The sequence below is a fragment of the Scomber japonicus genome, chromosome 1 (assembly GCF_027409825.1).
Source record: "Scomber japonicus isolate fScoJap1 chromosome 1, fScoJap1.pri, whole genome shotgun sequence".
Taxonomy (NCBI): domain Eukaryota; kingdom Metazoa; phylum Chordata; class Actinopteri; order Scombriformes; family Scombridae; genus Scomber; species Scomber japonicus.
In genome coordinates, this window is record NC_070578.1 from 36,606,906 (window position 1) to 36,622,359 (window position 15,454).

Below are 15,454 nucleotides of genomic sequence, written 5' to 3' on the forward strand. Positions count from 1 at the left end.
TGATCAGCTGCCACAGAGAGGGAAGATACAGAGAGGCCTGTTGAGGTTTAAACCTTTTTAAAAATAACTTTGGTTTCAGTTAATAGTGTTGTTCCACAATACAACGAAGGGCTGGGCCAAAAAATTGATTTTTATATTAATTGCGATTTTTTTCTGGCTATTTTTATTCATTTATTTATTTATGTTTCTTAATTTTTTTTTCTAAAGACCAGCTAAATGTAACAGTTTAGTTTATTGTAAGATGATGGCGGATAATAATATTTTTTGTGAGGGCAGGTTCACAGATTTAAAAATAAATCTCACAAACTGATGTGATGTGTGTATTGTGTTATTATAAATATGACTTATAATGTTTTATCAAGTGTTTGGTTCAACCTGTTCTTGTTTAAGGAAAGAAAATCACAATAATTGAAATATAAAATCGCAATACTTGTTTAATCAGAATCAGAATTTAAATCGAATCGGGACCCAAAAATCGTTCGAGAATCGAATCGGCACAAAAGCATATCGGCCCAGCCCTGATACAACGTGCCACTTCTGTCAGATAAAACTGACATTGGCAAAAAAACAAAAACAAAGTGCAACACAAAGAATTTGTTCTGAACTGAGAGCAGGTCCACGATGTGTCATACAGACGACACGAGGCCTGAGAATATTGTTCAGATAAATGATCGATTGTACAGAAAAACGGAAACAAACAGAACATCATCAGAGAATGATAAAACATCCCATCGGGGTCTGATCACTCTCTGATGGAGATTTCTGCTTCATATTTGTGCTTCAATATTAACTGACTCTTTAAGAAAAGGACACACCATGTCTAACACCTCCTTCAGTCTGCGGGCTTCAACTAAAAAGGAGGAGAAACTCAGGATTAGTTGAAGAAAACCTGCCAGCGAGCAGGTTAGGTTCACGGAGTATGTTGCCAAGGTAACTGACTCGGCCTTAAGCTGAACTGGCTTTGTGAAACCAAAAAACCAAAGTTTCCTTGAACTCTGAGGCCGGGTTCGAAAAAACCACCAACTACATACTACATACTATATACTTCCATCCTACACAGTAAATGACCAGATAGTAAGCAGACCGTTTACACTGTAGTAAACTACACGATAACCCACAATGCATTTCGTTCCATCACTCTCTGTTGGAGATTTCTGCTTCGTATTTGTGCTTCAATATTAACTGACTCTTTAAGAAAAGGACACACCACGTCTAACACCTCCTTCAGTCTGCGGGCTTCAACTAAAAAGGAGGAGAAACTCAGGATTAGTTGAAGAAAACCTGCCAGCCAATGTTTTGTCTTGAATGTTCCACTTATTCAACAATTAAGTAAGTTATTCAAATGAATGGCATATGTACATTAATCCTTTTTCTAGTGTCGGCTCAGTAATGGCCACCCATGAATCTTAGACTCAACTTGGCACGCTGATTTTTCTTGTAACAACAGGCTACAGTTCTTTGTCTTTGTTTGTTTGGCTGCTGTTGCTGTCAGATATCAATCTGTTTTAACGTGACTCAGACTTTGAAACTTTGTGACGGGACCTGCACACAAGTGTAAAAACAAGGTATACATTAGGTGGGGCACGTTTCTGGGTAATCACTCATCAACTGTCTAATCTTCATTTTCGACCAGTTACTGATGATGTAATCTGTGTTGTGGAGCCATCTGCCGTAACAGACAGGTGGATGACGAAGACACCTGATCAGCTGCCACACAGAGAGGGAAGATACAGAGAGGCCTGTTGAGGTTTACACCTTTTTTAAAATAACTTTGGTTTCAGTTAATAGTGTTGTCCCACAATACAACGAAGGGCTGGGCCAAAAAATCGATTTTTATATTAATCGCGATTTTTTTCTGGCTATTTTTATTCATTTATTTATTTATTTATTCATTTTTTCTTCTAAAGACCAGCTAAATGTAGCAGTTTAGTTTATTGTAGTTCATCGTGTGTGATGGGACCTGCACACAAGTGTCAAAACAAGGTATACATTAGGTGGGGCACGTTTCTGGGTAATCAACTGTCCAATCTTTATATTCGACCAGTTACTGATGATGTAATCTGTGTTGTGGAGCCATCTGCCATAACAGACCTCCTTGCTGTTACTACTTTTAATATTGCACAGATTTGTCATAATGGGTGAAGCATAACACATAAAATTCAGTTTCATTACAGGTGGATGACGAAGACACCTGATCAGCTGCCACAGAGAGAGGGAAGATACAGAGAGGCCTGTTGTTTTTTAAAATAACTTTGGTTCCAGTTAATAGTGTTGTTCCACAATACAACGTGCCACTTCTTTCTCTCTAACACAGCAATGCTGGAAATTACAATGAGGAAGAGGGTCCATCAACCTCCACAGCACAGCGTACCTCCGTAAGATGTTGCTCAGCATTGACCCACAACTTACAATGACACTAAGTAGACATGGCACTGTGAAATTCAACGTCAATTATGTTCCTGTAGCTCCCTGTGAAACAACTCCACAAGGTCTACTTACAATCACAAATCGACAAATCACATCTAGAAATGGAACACATAAGGCTGCAGATCACAAAGACAAAAATGGAAATACAACAAAGGATTAACAACTGTACAACATTTGTCCTTCTAGGAAATAAAGAAGACCTCATAAAAGGAGAGGCATATTATCGTTCTTTGACAATGGGGAATTATTGAAGCATATCATGGCCCTGATAAGTGGAAGTTCATACATAGGTCAAACAGTCCAAACAGAATACAAATTGTTAAGCGGTGAGTTCACATGTAGTACAGGCGGTGCTTTCTTAACCCTCCTGTCGTCCTCCCGGGTCAAATTGACCCGTCTGTTTTGACTGTTCCTTCTTTCCTTCCTTCCTCCCTTCCTACCTCCTTCCTTCCTTCCTCCCTCCCTCTTACCTTCCTTCCTTCCTTCCTTCCTTCCATCCCTCCTAACTTCCTTCCTTCCTTCTTCCTCCCTTCCATCCTTCCTTCCTTCCTCCCTCCTTCTTTCTTCCTCATTTCCATCCTTCCTCCCTCCTTTCCTTCCTTCCTTCTTCCTCCCTTCCATCCATCCATCCTTCCTTCTTTCCTCCCTCCCTCCCTCCCTCCCTCCTACCTTCCTTCGTCGGTCCGTCCTTCCTACCTTCCTTCCTTCCTTCCTTCCTCCCTTCCTTCCTTCTTCCTCCCTTCCCTCCTTCCTCTCTCCCTTCCTTCCTTGACTCGAACACAACAGGAGGGTTACGTGTAACAGACATATCAAAACATAATAATAGCAATATTTTTCTAACACATTGTAAATCCCAAAGAATTAGTAGCACAGTGCATTAAAAGTGCATTTGGAGAGAAAGTGCATGTCTCAGTTCGATTGTTGACAGCTGGTGCATGTTAACAAGTGACCAGCACTGATGAAGAGGTTAGAGGGTAAGGAGGCATGTTCATGGGGAGGGAGGGAGGGGGGGGGAGGCGGCACAGTCTGTTAATGATCCAGACTGCTTGAGGGTAAAAGCTATGTTGCATTCTGCTGGATTTGGCACAGATGCTCCTGTACTTCTTCCCAGATGGTGGAAGGAGGGAAAACAGAATATGAGAAGGATGGTGGGGATCCTCGATGATGCTGGAGGCTCTGCAGACACAGTGTTGATGGTAAATCCCCAGCAGGACGGAAAGGAGTGGGACACTAATGAACTTGCTAGATCCTGTTCAGATGATGTCTTCCAGGAATTGATGTTACGCCACCAATGGTCAACAGTGTATGTATATATATTAGGGCTGTCAGCGTTAACGCGCTAATCACGATTAGATTAATGCAATCCATAACGCGTTAATTTTTTTTAATTGCATTTTAATTTTGCAAGCCTTTTTTGTCCCTTCTACTCACCCGTAGACGGCTCCTCTAGCTGTAGCGCTATGCTTTGAAGTGGCCTCCTGCAGTACACCTACCGCGCTGATGGAAAGTAAGAGAGCTACTGGACTTTTGAACGGCTTGTTTAACTTTAAAAAACTCCTAGACGGTTCATTTGACAAGTCAAAAGTAAAATGCAATCTGTGTCAAACGGAGTACGTCGAGTTTGAGTTAGCACCTCCACGCTAAACACCCAGGTGCAGCCAAGCGAACCTCAGTTCCACCAAAGGACCATTTTGGAGTGTGGGAGTCGCAGCAGAGCCGTGATTGATTCCCAGTTAAGACACTCTGGTAAGAAATGCTTTACATTATGGGCTTAAAACTGCCTTCAAATGGAAAATAACAGGATTTTAAACATGCAATTCAAAACGCGATTAATCGTGATTAACTATGGAAATTCTGCGATTTAAAAAATTAATCGTTTGACAGCCCTAATATATATATGTCCTGAAGTCAATCATGGTCATTAGCTGCTCCACCTCCATTCATGTTGTATTGTCAGCAAACTTGATGCTGTGTTTGGTGTTGAATCTGGCCGAACAGCAGGTAGACCTGTCACGATAACTACTTTTATTAGACAATATATTGTAATTTGAAGACCATTTCATACCACTGATATAATAATAGTATAATAGGGTCAGTGACAAATAAAGGTTGGCAAGATGAGCAATTCAACAATATATTTAAAATAGTTTTAAAAGAAGCATCAGGTTTGTTATAATGTACAAATTGTCACCTGAAATGACAATCACACTATTTAAAAAAACAACAAAACGGATCGGGTGAGGTTGCGACCAACTATTACCACAAAACCCCAGAGAAAACTGTTGGTGTTAAACAAGTTCGACGTAGCCACGCCCTAATGCATACCCTTCTTTATCGTCAAATATAAAATCAGGGAGGCCAAAATGTCCCAAATGAACATCATACTGCATTGAAGAAGGCTTTAAACTAGCGATTGAGACCATAAACACATTTTGAAAACGTTTACTGAGGTTAGAAATCAAGTGAGAAGTTGGTGAATTCTCCATTGACTTGTATAGAGACGGTCGCCCCTTGGTGGCCTTTTGATAGAATGCAGTTCTAAGTTACTTCCTGGTTGGCCTCATTTCAGAGGACCGGATCTCCCTGCCTGATTGTAAGATTGTTTTGAATTACTCATCTTGCCAAACCCTTATTTGTCACTGACCTCCATATTCATGAAAGTTCAAGAGTTGCTGTATTTGTTTTCCCAGGAAATGCCAACCCTTTTACTTGGAGTCCTGTTGTTTGCAACACAATGGATAACATGCCTCAACCAGCGCTGCACCAGTCTGACTGCATTGTGAACCCCTGTGTAAATTGTAAAAATAATATGTCTTATTCCTCAGAACTCCATTGCTATCCAAAAACTCCACTGCACCTTACCAGGAACTGAATTATTTTGGCTCAATCCCAAACGTTTATTTTTATTAAGGTGTCCTCCTTGTGTGTGTGTGTGTGTGTGTGTGTGTGTGTGTGTGTGTGTGTGGTTATTTTTACTATCTGTGTTTTCCAGACTTAATTGATTTCCTCACATTTCACCTGTGTCCTGTTTGTAATCACTCCTTTTGTATATAGGTTTTGGTTTTCAGCTCAGCCGCTGTTTGATTTGCCTCTGTGTTGAGTTTCCACGTGTTCACCAGAATAAAATTCCTTTTCCAGACTTTCCAGAATCTGATGGTCTTTTTGTGCATTACATACCTCATACAAGTAGTAAAGATTGCCCAAAAAGTTAAAAGGGTTAAATAGATTTTGTTTTTGAGCAGATATCATGACACAAATGGCGCTTTTCCACTATACACTTCTAGCACTACTTGGCTTGACTCTTTTTTTTTTGTGTCTCCACTAGGGATAGTACCTGGTACCTGCTACTTTTTTTAGTACCTGCTCTGCTGAGGTTCCAAGCGAGCCAAGCCGATACTAAATGTGACGTCATCAGACTGCTGGCCGCTGATTGGTCAGAGAGTGCCGTCACTGGAAGAGTCATGAGCCGTCCCACACAAGAATCAAACCCGCCATTTTTAAATACCGGCAACAGCGTTACAGCGATTCGGTTTCTCTTCTCTTTGCTTTGTGTGTGAACACATACAGCAGCAAGTACACCATCGCCTCCATGTCCTCCATTGTTTATGTGTTTGTGTCGCGTGTAAAACAAAGTCACAACAGTTTAACGCAGCGTTGCTATGACGACCCCGCCCACGCTGAGGCGGAACTATGAAGTAATGGAAAAGGTCGTTCCTGGAACCAAACCGAGCCGAGTTGAGCCGAGTCGTGCTAGAACTGTATAGTGGAAAAGCACCAAAAGTGACCTCTAACTCTGACTGGGGATTTCCACCGGGTCCGTCAGCGGCACGGAACGGCTGCGCCACGGTTTAGCTCCGTCCTCTGCCCGACATCAACTCACACCGGGAGCGTTACAGCAGCGGAGCTCTGGGAGAAAAATGTGCCTTTTAAAATGAAGTTGCACTGTTAATATAGTAATTACGGCAGCCCAATCAAATCCGAATGAGTGCCTTTAGTCTACCGTAATTACTGTAGTAGCAGCACAACTAATCGGCTCGATTTTGTTAACTTGCTCAAATTTTGGTTGATTTGGTAATTTTATTAGATTTTTGTGCTTATCTCATGTGTCAGTAGCTACGTAGCTAGATTGAGTCTTTATCTGTCTGTTTTATTCCTGTTTGTTGCTGAAATACGATCGGTAGGCTGCAATCTGCAACCTGTGTCAAACGGAGTTTAACTACCACCGGAGTATGTGGAGTTTGAGTTAGCACCTCCACGCTAAACACCCAGGTGCAGCCAAGCGAGCCTCAGCTCCACCAAAGGACCATTTTGGAGTGTGGGAGTCGCAGCAGAGCCGTGATTGATTCCCAGTTCAGACACTCTGGTAAGAAATGCTTTACATTATGGGCTTAAAACTGCCTTCAAATGTAAAATAACAGGATTTTAAACATGCAATTCAAAACGTGATTAATCACGATTAACTATGGAAATTCTGCGATTAATCTCGATTTAAAAAATTAATCGTTTGACAGCCCTAATTGAGATGCACAGTATTTCTAGTGTATCAATGTGCTTATGCTGTAATTGTTATACTGATGTGATGCTCAATGTAAATATGACATTGGTTTCCTGCTGTGTTTTACCTCCTAATAAAAATATTATCTACAAAGGAGTTAACCATGGCTCCTTTTTACCCTGTTAGTGAGCTTTTCTGGCATCTACAAACTAATCATTCCCCTCCTCCTCCTCCCTCCCTCCCTCCCTCTCTCCCTCCCTCCCTCCTCCTCCTGAACACTCTTCAGCTTGAATAAAATCCGCCGGTCCTTGAACGCTCCCCCGAGGAAACCTGTTGATGCTTATCCAACTTGGCAGCACCAGCTACAGTAGGAGGGAAGATGTAGTTTAAAATCCACTGTCCTGATATCAGTTGTTAAGCGTGCCCAGAGGCTGCAGCAGCGTCATGGGATTTACCCCCACCCCCTCCTTCTCTCCCTCCCCCGATGGATTTTGGAGGGGAGGAGGGGTTTGGTGATTTCAGAGAGGTTGTGTTCCTCTGAAGCGGATATAAAAGGCGTGTGAGTGTCTCCGTGGTGGTGGGCTGCGTTCAGGAGCAGCAGCAGCAGCAGCGTCAGGATCTGCCTACATGTCGTCGCTCGGTGCCAGGCGGCTAAATTAAGAGCAGTGATTAAATAAAGGGCTTCTCTCTCTCTCTCTCTCTCTCTCTCTCTCTCTCGTTCTCTCTCTCTTCTCCTCTAGATTAGAATTGATTGATGAGCAATTTAAAGAATCAAAAGCATCAGACTCTTTAACTTTCTGTCGTTTCCTCCCAAAATAATCTACACTCTGTTTTTTTTCTTATCTTTCACTTTCCTTGTTCTCATTTTTTCCTCTCCTCTATTTCTTCTTCTATTCTTCTCTTTTATTTCTTTTTTATTTCCTCTTTTGTCTCCTTCTCCTCTCTTCTATATCTTCTCTTTTTGTTTCCTTTCCTTCCCTCTGTCCTTATTTCATTTCCTCTCTCCTTGTCTTGTCTCTCTCCTCTGTCCTTTCCTTCCCTCTATCATTGTTTCCTTCCCTTCCCTCTATCCTCATTTCCTTTCCCTCCATCCTTAAATCGTTTCCTTCCCTCTATCCTCATTTTATTTCCTTCCCTCTCTCCTTATTTCCTTTCCTTCCCTCTGTCCTCGTTTCATTTCCTTTCCCTCCCTGTCTTAATTTCCTTTCCTTCCCTCGATCCTTATTTCCTTCCCTATGTCCTCATTTCATTTCTTCTTTCCTTATCTTGTTTCTTTTCCTTTCCTCTATCCTGCTTTCTTTTCCTCTATCCTTGTTTCCTTTCCTTTCCTCTCCCCTCTTCTATCCTTTCTTCCTTTCCTATCCTCTATCCTTCTTTTCTTTCCTCTCCCCTCTTCTATCCTTTCTTCCTTTCCTTTCCTATCCTCTACCCTTGTTTCCTCTCCTTATTTAATTTCCTCTCCTCTCCTCTATCCTTGTCAGCTTCCCTTCCCTCTATCCTTGTTTCCTCTCTTTTGTCCCTCTTTCCTCCCCTCTCCTCCCTTTTCTTTCCTCTCCTCTGTACTCCTCTCTTTCTTCTTCTCCTCCTCTCTTTTTTTCTTTTCCTCTCCTCGTCCACACACCTCTCCTTTCATGTCCTCCCACTCTCTTTCATCGTGTATGATTTGTTCCTTTCATCTCTAATTTCATCTCTTTATTACCATCTACTCTTCTGTTTCCTCTTTTTCTTCTTCTCCATCCCTTTCTTTCCTCTCTTCTTCCCCTTTTCTTATACCATGTCCTTCTTTCACCTCCTCACTGCTTTCTTTTCTATCTTTTCCTCTCCTTTCATCTTTCCTCCTCCCCTGTCTTCTATTTCACTTTTTCCTCCTCATCTCTTTTCTTCTCTTCTCACTGCAGGTCTTTTCCCTTCCATCCTATCTTTCTTTCTTTCTTTCTTTCTTTCTGTCTTTCTTTCTTTCTTTCTTTCTTCTCTCTCGACTGTTTCTCTTTCATCCCTCCTTCTCCTTTTCTATGTTTCCCTCTTACCCCCTATTTTATTCTCTCCCATTTATTTTCCTTTTTTTAGTCCTCCCTTCTATTCATCTATTCTTCTCATCCCTTCCTCTTTCCCTTTCTACCTGTCATCCCTTTATCTCTCCTCTTTCCATTTTATTTTTCTATCCTCTTGTTCTTTCGTGTCCTCCCTCTTCTATCCTTGTTTTTTAATTTCTTCTTCTCCTCTTGCCCTTTCTCCCACTCTTCCCTAACCATGTTTCCCTTTTCTATCCTCTCTTCTTTCTTTTCTTCCTCCCCTTATTCTTTCCTTTCCTCTCTTCTTCTAATCTTTCCTCTCCTCTCTCCCTTTCTCCCACTCGTTTCTCTTCTCGTGTTTAATATTTTTTTCTGTCCATTCCTTCTCCTCATCCCTTTATCTCTCCTCTTGCCCTTTCCCCCACTCTTTCCTCCTCTCCTCCCAAATCATCTTTTTTCCTTTTCTATCCTCTTCTATCCTTTCATTTCTTCTTCCCCTCCTTTTCTTCCCTCTCCTCGTTCTCACAGTCTTTTCTTCTCTCCTGTCTAATCTTTCCTTTTGTCCTTTCCTTCTCTCTTCTTTCCCCTCTTTCCCTTTCATTTCCTCCTCCCCTCTCTAATCACTTTTTTGCTTTTTCTATCCTTTTGTTCTGTCATTTCTTCGTCTTCTTCTTTCCTTTCCTCTCTTTCCCTTTCTCCCACTCTTTTTTCTGCTCTCTCCTGCTTAATCTTTTCTCTCCTCTCTTTCTCTCCTCATCCCTGTATTTCCCCTCTTTTCTCTCTCATATTTCCTCCCACTCCTCTCTTGTCTTGTAATGCTCTCGTCTCATGTATAATACCTTCCTCTCATCTTTCACTTCATCCCCCTCTCCTCTCCTCTCCTCTCCTCTCCTCCTTTCCCCTTCACTCTACTTCCCTATCTCATTTCCTGGCCTTTCCTATAGCCCTCTCTCTTCAAGCATCTCTTTCCTCTATGTATCTTCTCTCTGCACATCTCTTACTCTTTCTTTCATCTCTCCTCTCTATTAGTCTCTCCCCCTCCTCCTCCTCCTCCTCCCCCTCCTCCTCTTCCTCCTCCTCCTCCTCCTCTCTTCCAGCAGCAGAGACCCACTGAACAGCGGCAGCAGCAGTATCACTCAGCACGGCAACGACTCGCATGAAAGTGAGGACCGCTATTTTGTTTTTTTTTGTTTTTTTCCTTTTTCTTGCCTCTTTCTTTTTTTTTTCCTCCTCCTCTTTCTACCTTCATCTTTTTTTGTATTGCTTCTTCCCATTCAGTCTTTTCATTTCACTCATATTTCTTCTGCACTTTTTTTCTTTCCCCCCCCCCCTGTCACATTGATCTTTCTCGGAGTGCAGCAGTATGAGGGTACCACGCATTACAAATAGGGTTTCTGCTCCAACTAGAGCATGTAGCTTTTCTTTTGTTGTGCATCACATCGGTGGAGATAAGTAGGACAGACTTCAGTGCAGCATGTCAGCCTCTGGACTCGGACCTGCTTCTTTATGAACGGATATTTTAGCAGGTATGACTTTTTCTTAAATCCTAACTTAATTCATGCAAATCCTGCTTTTTTTTTAGTCACAGAGAAGGTGTGAAGGGTGCAATATGAATAATTGACCGTATAGCTGTAGTGATGAGAGGATTTGAGACATGCATGTGTATTTTTTTTTAAATTTGAGAGCACCTCAGTTTTTAAAAATTAATGTTTTTTGATTATTAAAACACCTTTTTAATTTTCTTAGCAGATTCTTCTACTCAATGTTCTCTCTCTCTCTCTCTCTCTCTCTGGTCTTCTCTTTTTCTGTTCAGTTATTTTCTCACTGGCTGCCCGTGAATGCAGAGGAAGTAAAAAAAATAAAAAAAATAATTAAAAAAAATGGGGATCATAACATCAGTCATTTAACAAGGATGAACTTCTCGGATTCACCCGTGACGGCCACGATGCCGACCGCTTTAACACCCAACTCTTCTCTGGAGAACGTCAGCCAGGCGTCATCTCCCTCGTCCAGATCTCCTCCTCTACTTCCTCACTCGCAGGTGGCGTCGGTGTTCATCGTGCTGGTGGTCACGGTCATCATCCTGGGGACCGTAGTGGGTAACGTGCTGGTCGTGGTGGCCGTGTTCACCAGCCGAGCCCTGCGTGCACCTCAGAACCTCTTCCTGGTGTCTCTGGCGTCAGCGGACATACTGGTGGCGACCCTGGTCATCCCCTTCTCCTTGGCTAATGAGGTGAGGAGACTGAAACCTCAGATATTTATATGGGGCGGTTTTGGAAATGTGCAGTTGATTGGTTCGAATCAGTGGATGACCTGGTAAACTTGGGCTGGCTCATTTTCACATAGAAAAATTAAATAGAACTAAAATGCATTACTAAAATTTCTTCATTCTCTCTTTTCATTACCTAAATATAAGGGGTTGGCAAGATGAGCAATTCACAAATATGTTAAAAAAAAAAGTTTTAAAAGCAGCACCAGGTTTGTTAAAATGTACATTTAGTATTTTTGTTGGTTTTATATCATTTGAAATGACATTTTCACCATTTTTTACCAAAAGTAAGACTGAATGCTCCTGAAAATGTCAAATGGTGTAACCACAAAAGAATGATAAATATTAAATATTTTATCTCTTACAGTGTATTTAAGTGGACTTATACTGATAATGACTGTAAATGTGTCCTGGTCTCCATGGTTACCCAGATTAAATGTAATATTTAGAACAATTGTATTCCATTAGCTTTATTTAATATAAAAGTTATAATGTAAGATCATGCCAAACTAGTTGATATGGTGTTTCAGTGACTATTTACTGTTTTTAAGCAAGTTGAATTATTTGGTACAAAGTTTTTATGGTTACACCACTTAGACATTTTTACCATAATCCTCTAATATATTCTCTCTAAATGGATTAAAAGCAGACATTTGATGCTGGGTCCACAAAAAAAGGATGTGTGCAAGTTATTCATACGTTTATTTTCACATTTTAACCCTTTAAATTTAAACTAAACCACATGGACACAAAAAAAGGTCATTGGCCCATTTATAGGGCATTTTTTAAATGTGTAGCTCATTCACTTTGGTCCAAATCAGAGAATACATTAATAAAATCCAAGTGGGAACATTCTCTCCTTTTATTACCTAAATATAAATATATGAAATAAGTTCTTACATACTTTCGTCCAGGTCAGACTTTGATTCATTGTCCATCTTCATCTGCATCCCAGCATGCAAAGTAAACTTGTCTACAGGAGCCATTTTGCTCATAGCTGCAGAGTACGTCCTGTAGTTGGGTCAGATCAAGGTTGGATTCATATTCCCACCACAAATGAACCACTGTGGAGTTTGTTTTCGAAACCAAAGCAGGACCACTTCCTCAAGGGGACACTTGTTTTGGTCCATACCTGAGTATGAGATCATCATCTGCCCAATGGGGAAAACCAATCAACCACAGTCAGATTCAACCTTGATACATTAAATTTTGTCTGGATCACATGTTGTATCTTCTGGGAACCTTGAAAGTTTGTAGAAAAGGTCTTGGTATCCATCCAACAAAAGTCTTCCTTAGTCTTCCCCAGAAACATGAGCTACCTTCCTTTCCTTTCTTTACCTCTATCCTTATTTCATTTCCTCTCCTCTATCATAGCTTCTATAATAGTTTCCTTTCCTTGTCTTCTATAATAGTTTCCTTTCCTTGTTTCCTCTGTTTCGTTCTTGTTTCCTATTCTCTCATCCCTCATCTTTCCTCTCATCACCTCGGTGTATCTCCTCTCTTTCTTGTCTTGTTTGGATCGGGAAAAAACACATTAATGCAGATAAAATGCTCTCAAATCCAATCGATGTTAATCTTCTGGGAACCATGAATGTTTGTACAAAATGTCTCGGCATCCATCCAACAACTGTTAAGATATTTCAGGCTGGGTGATGGATCACTGACCATGTTTCCCCAGAGACATTGACTATCCTTGTTTCCTTTCCTTCTCTCCTTACCTTGTTCCCTTTCCTCTCCTCTCTTGCTTTCATTTTCTCTCTTCTAGTTTTCTTTCCTCCCCTTTCCTCTACTTGTTTCCTCTCTTTTCATGCCTCTTCTTTCCTTTCATCACCTCTGTATATCTCCTCTCTTTCTAGTCTTGTCTTTATCAGGAAAAAAAAACACCTTAATTCAGATGTAAATGCATTTAAATCCAATCGACGTATATCTTCTGGGAACCATGAATGTTTTTCCCAATCGTCTCGGCATCCATCCAACAACTGACATTGCAAACGTACTGACACCATCTTCCCAAGAGACATGGGCTATGTATCAAAAAAGTTAAAAAAAAAAAAAAAAAAGGTCACTCTGTATTGCCAGATTAGGGTCCAAAAACATTAGTCTACACATTGCTTTCCAATCATGTAAAAAGGCAAAAGTGTTGAGCTGTTTTGAATGTGTTTGAAGGTGAAGAGCTGGGGGGGCAGAGATGGTCTCTACTGGAGGGCCTTTATAGTGTTGCACTCAGTTGTAAAAGATACAGAAATAAATTACCTAGAGTTCATTTGAATGACAATTTTGCATGAAGTTGGTGCATGCATGATGCCGGATTGTCTGTTTCGGAAAGTTACAGAAATTTTACCACAATTGTCAGAAAAATGCGAGGGTGAAAAAGGTTTCAGAAGCTATTCAACCATCCATCAAACACTTCTGATTAAGTAAACAGATGCCTTAAAGTCAGTGTAAAGTAAGAATAAATATGTGTTCTGAGTTTGACATACCACAGAAAAGTGTGTCGTTAACCACCCTGCCAAATTTGAATGATTAAAAAAATCGCCAAATATATGAAATTAGGCTTCAAAGTTGTGTAAAAATCAGCCTCTTTCTCTGCTCCCAAACGCTGAAACCCCGCCCCCTACCAAGTGTCACCTGTCAATCAAAGTCACCACCTCTACCAGAAACATAGACGCTATATCTGAGAGCTTTCTGCTGCTAACTTAGTTGCTAGCCCCGCGGCTAACTCAGCTGCTAGCTCGGCGGCTAACTCAGCTAACTGGCTAACTGTAGACTGTAGTAGTAGTGTGTGCTGAATGTATTTCTACCTCTACAGCAGCAGGGGCGGGTTTATGCTAATCACTAAATCCTGAACACAGAAATCTTGAAACACAGTTTGTGAAGCCTAGCTCCACAATTCAAATCTAAATGGTTGAAATGCTTTTTACACCTTTTTTTTAGAAATACATTTATGACCTATTTAATGTGTTTAGAAGAAAATGTCTGAATTCACTTTACACGGTCTTTAACTCTGCCAACAACAGGCTACAGAAAAATAAGTAGAGCCCATAAAGTGACATATTGCTTTCTTTGACCTTCCAAAACCATCTGCCCTGTCTAGTTTATTCATTGAGGTCAGACAGAATCAAGATAAGCTCATCAATACAAAATTAATGATCGGATGTAATTACCTGAATAATAAATCCCCATACAGTTTCCATTTAAATGGGATATAACACTAAATGACACGTTTGCTTCTGGTATTGGAGAAGTCATTATGAGGAGTATTTCTATTGGTTTTTGGGATCAGTAACATCCATCACTCCTGTTGTCCTCGAGTCAAGGAAGGAAGGAAAGAAGGGAGGAGGGAAGGAGGGGAGGGAGGGAGGAAGAAGGAAGAGGGAAGAAAGGGAAGGAAGGAAGGAAAGAAAGGGGGAAGGAAGAAGGAAGAGGGGAGGAAGAGAAGGAAGGAAGGAAAGAAAGGGGGAAGGAAGAAGGAAGGAAGGAAGGAAGGAAAGGAGGGAGGAAGGAAGAAGGAAAGAAAGGAGGAAAGAAGGAAGAGGGAAGGAAAGGAGGAAGGAAGGGAAGGAAGGAAGGAAAGAAAGGGGGAAGGAAGAAGGAAGGAAGGAAAGGAGGGAGGAAGGAAGGAAAGAAAGGGGGAGGAAGGAAGGAAGGAATGGAGGAAAAGAAAGAACGAGGGAGGGAAGGAAGGAAAGAAGGGAGGAAAAGAAAGAAGGAGGGAGGGAAGGAAAGAAGGAAGGGAAGGAAGGAAAGGAGGGAGGAAGGAAGGAAGGAAAGAAAGGGGGAAGGAAGGAAGGGAGGAAAAGAAAGAAGGAGGGAGGGAAGGAAAGAAGGAAGGGAAGGAAGGAAAGGAGGGAGGAAGGAAGGAAGGAAAGAAAGGGGGAAGGAAGAAGGAAGGAAGGAAGGAAGGAGGAGGGAGGAAGGAGGAAGGAAGGAAGGAAGAAGGAAGGAAGGAAGGAAAGGAGGGAGGAATTCCATCTGTGCTTCCTCTCTCCTTCTCTCTTTCTTTCCTTCCTCTCTTTCTTCTTCTCTCCTTCTTTCCTCCTTCCCACCTACCTTCTTTCCTCCATCCCTCCTTCCTTCCTTACTTCTTTCCTCCGTCGTTCCTTCCTTCTTTCCTATGTCCTTCTTTCCTTCCTTCCTCCCTCCCTCCTACCTTCTTTGCTCCTTCCCTCCTACCTTCCTTCCCTCCTTCCTTCTTTCCTTCCTTCCTCCCTCCCTCCTACCTTCTTCCCTCCCTCCCTCCTACCTTCCTTC

General features: G+C 41.5%; 1 protein-coding gene across 1 annotated transcript in view; it reads left to right on the forward strand.

The window, feature by feature from the left end:
• The first annotated feature begins 10,846 nt into the window (after positions 1–10,846).
• LOC128364350 (alpha-2Db adrenergic receptor-like) overlaps positions 10,847–15,454 on the forward strand; it is an 18,326-nt gene continuing 13,718 nt past the window's right edge. Inside the window, exon 1 of the mRNA XM_053324909.1 lies at positions 10,847–11,167. Coding sequence (XP_053180884.1) covers positions 10,847–11,167 — 321 coding nt within the window. The remainder of the gene's footprint in view (positions 11,168–15,454) is intronic.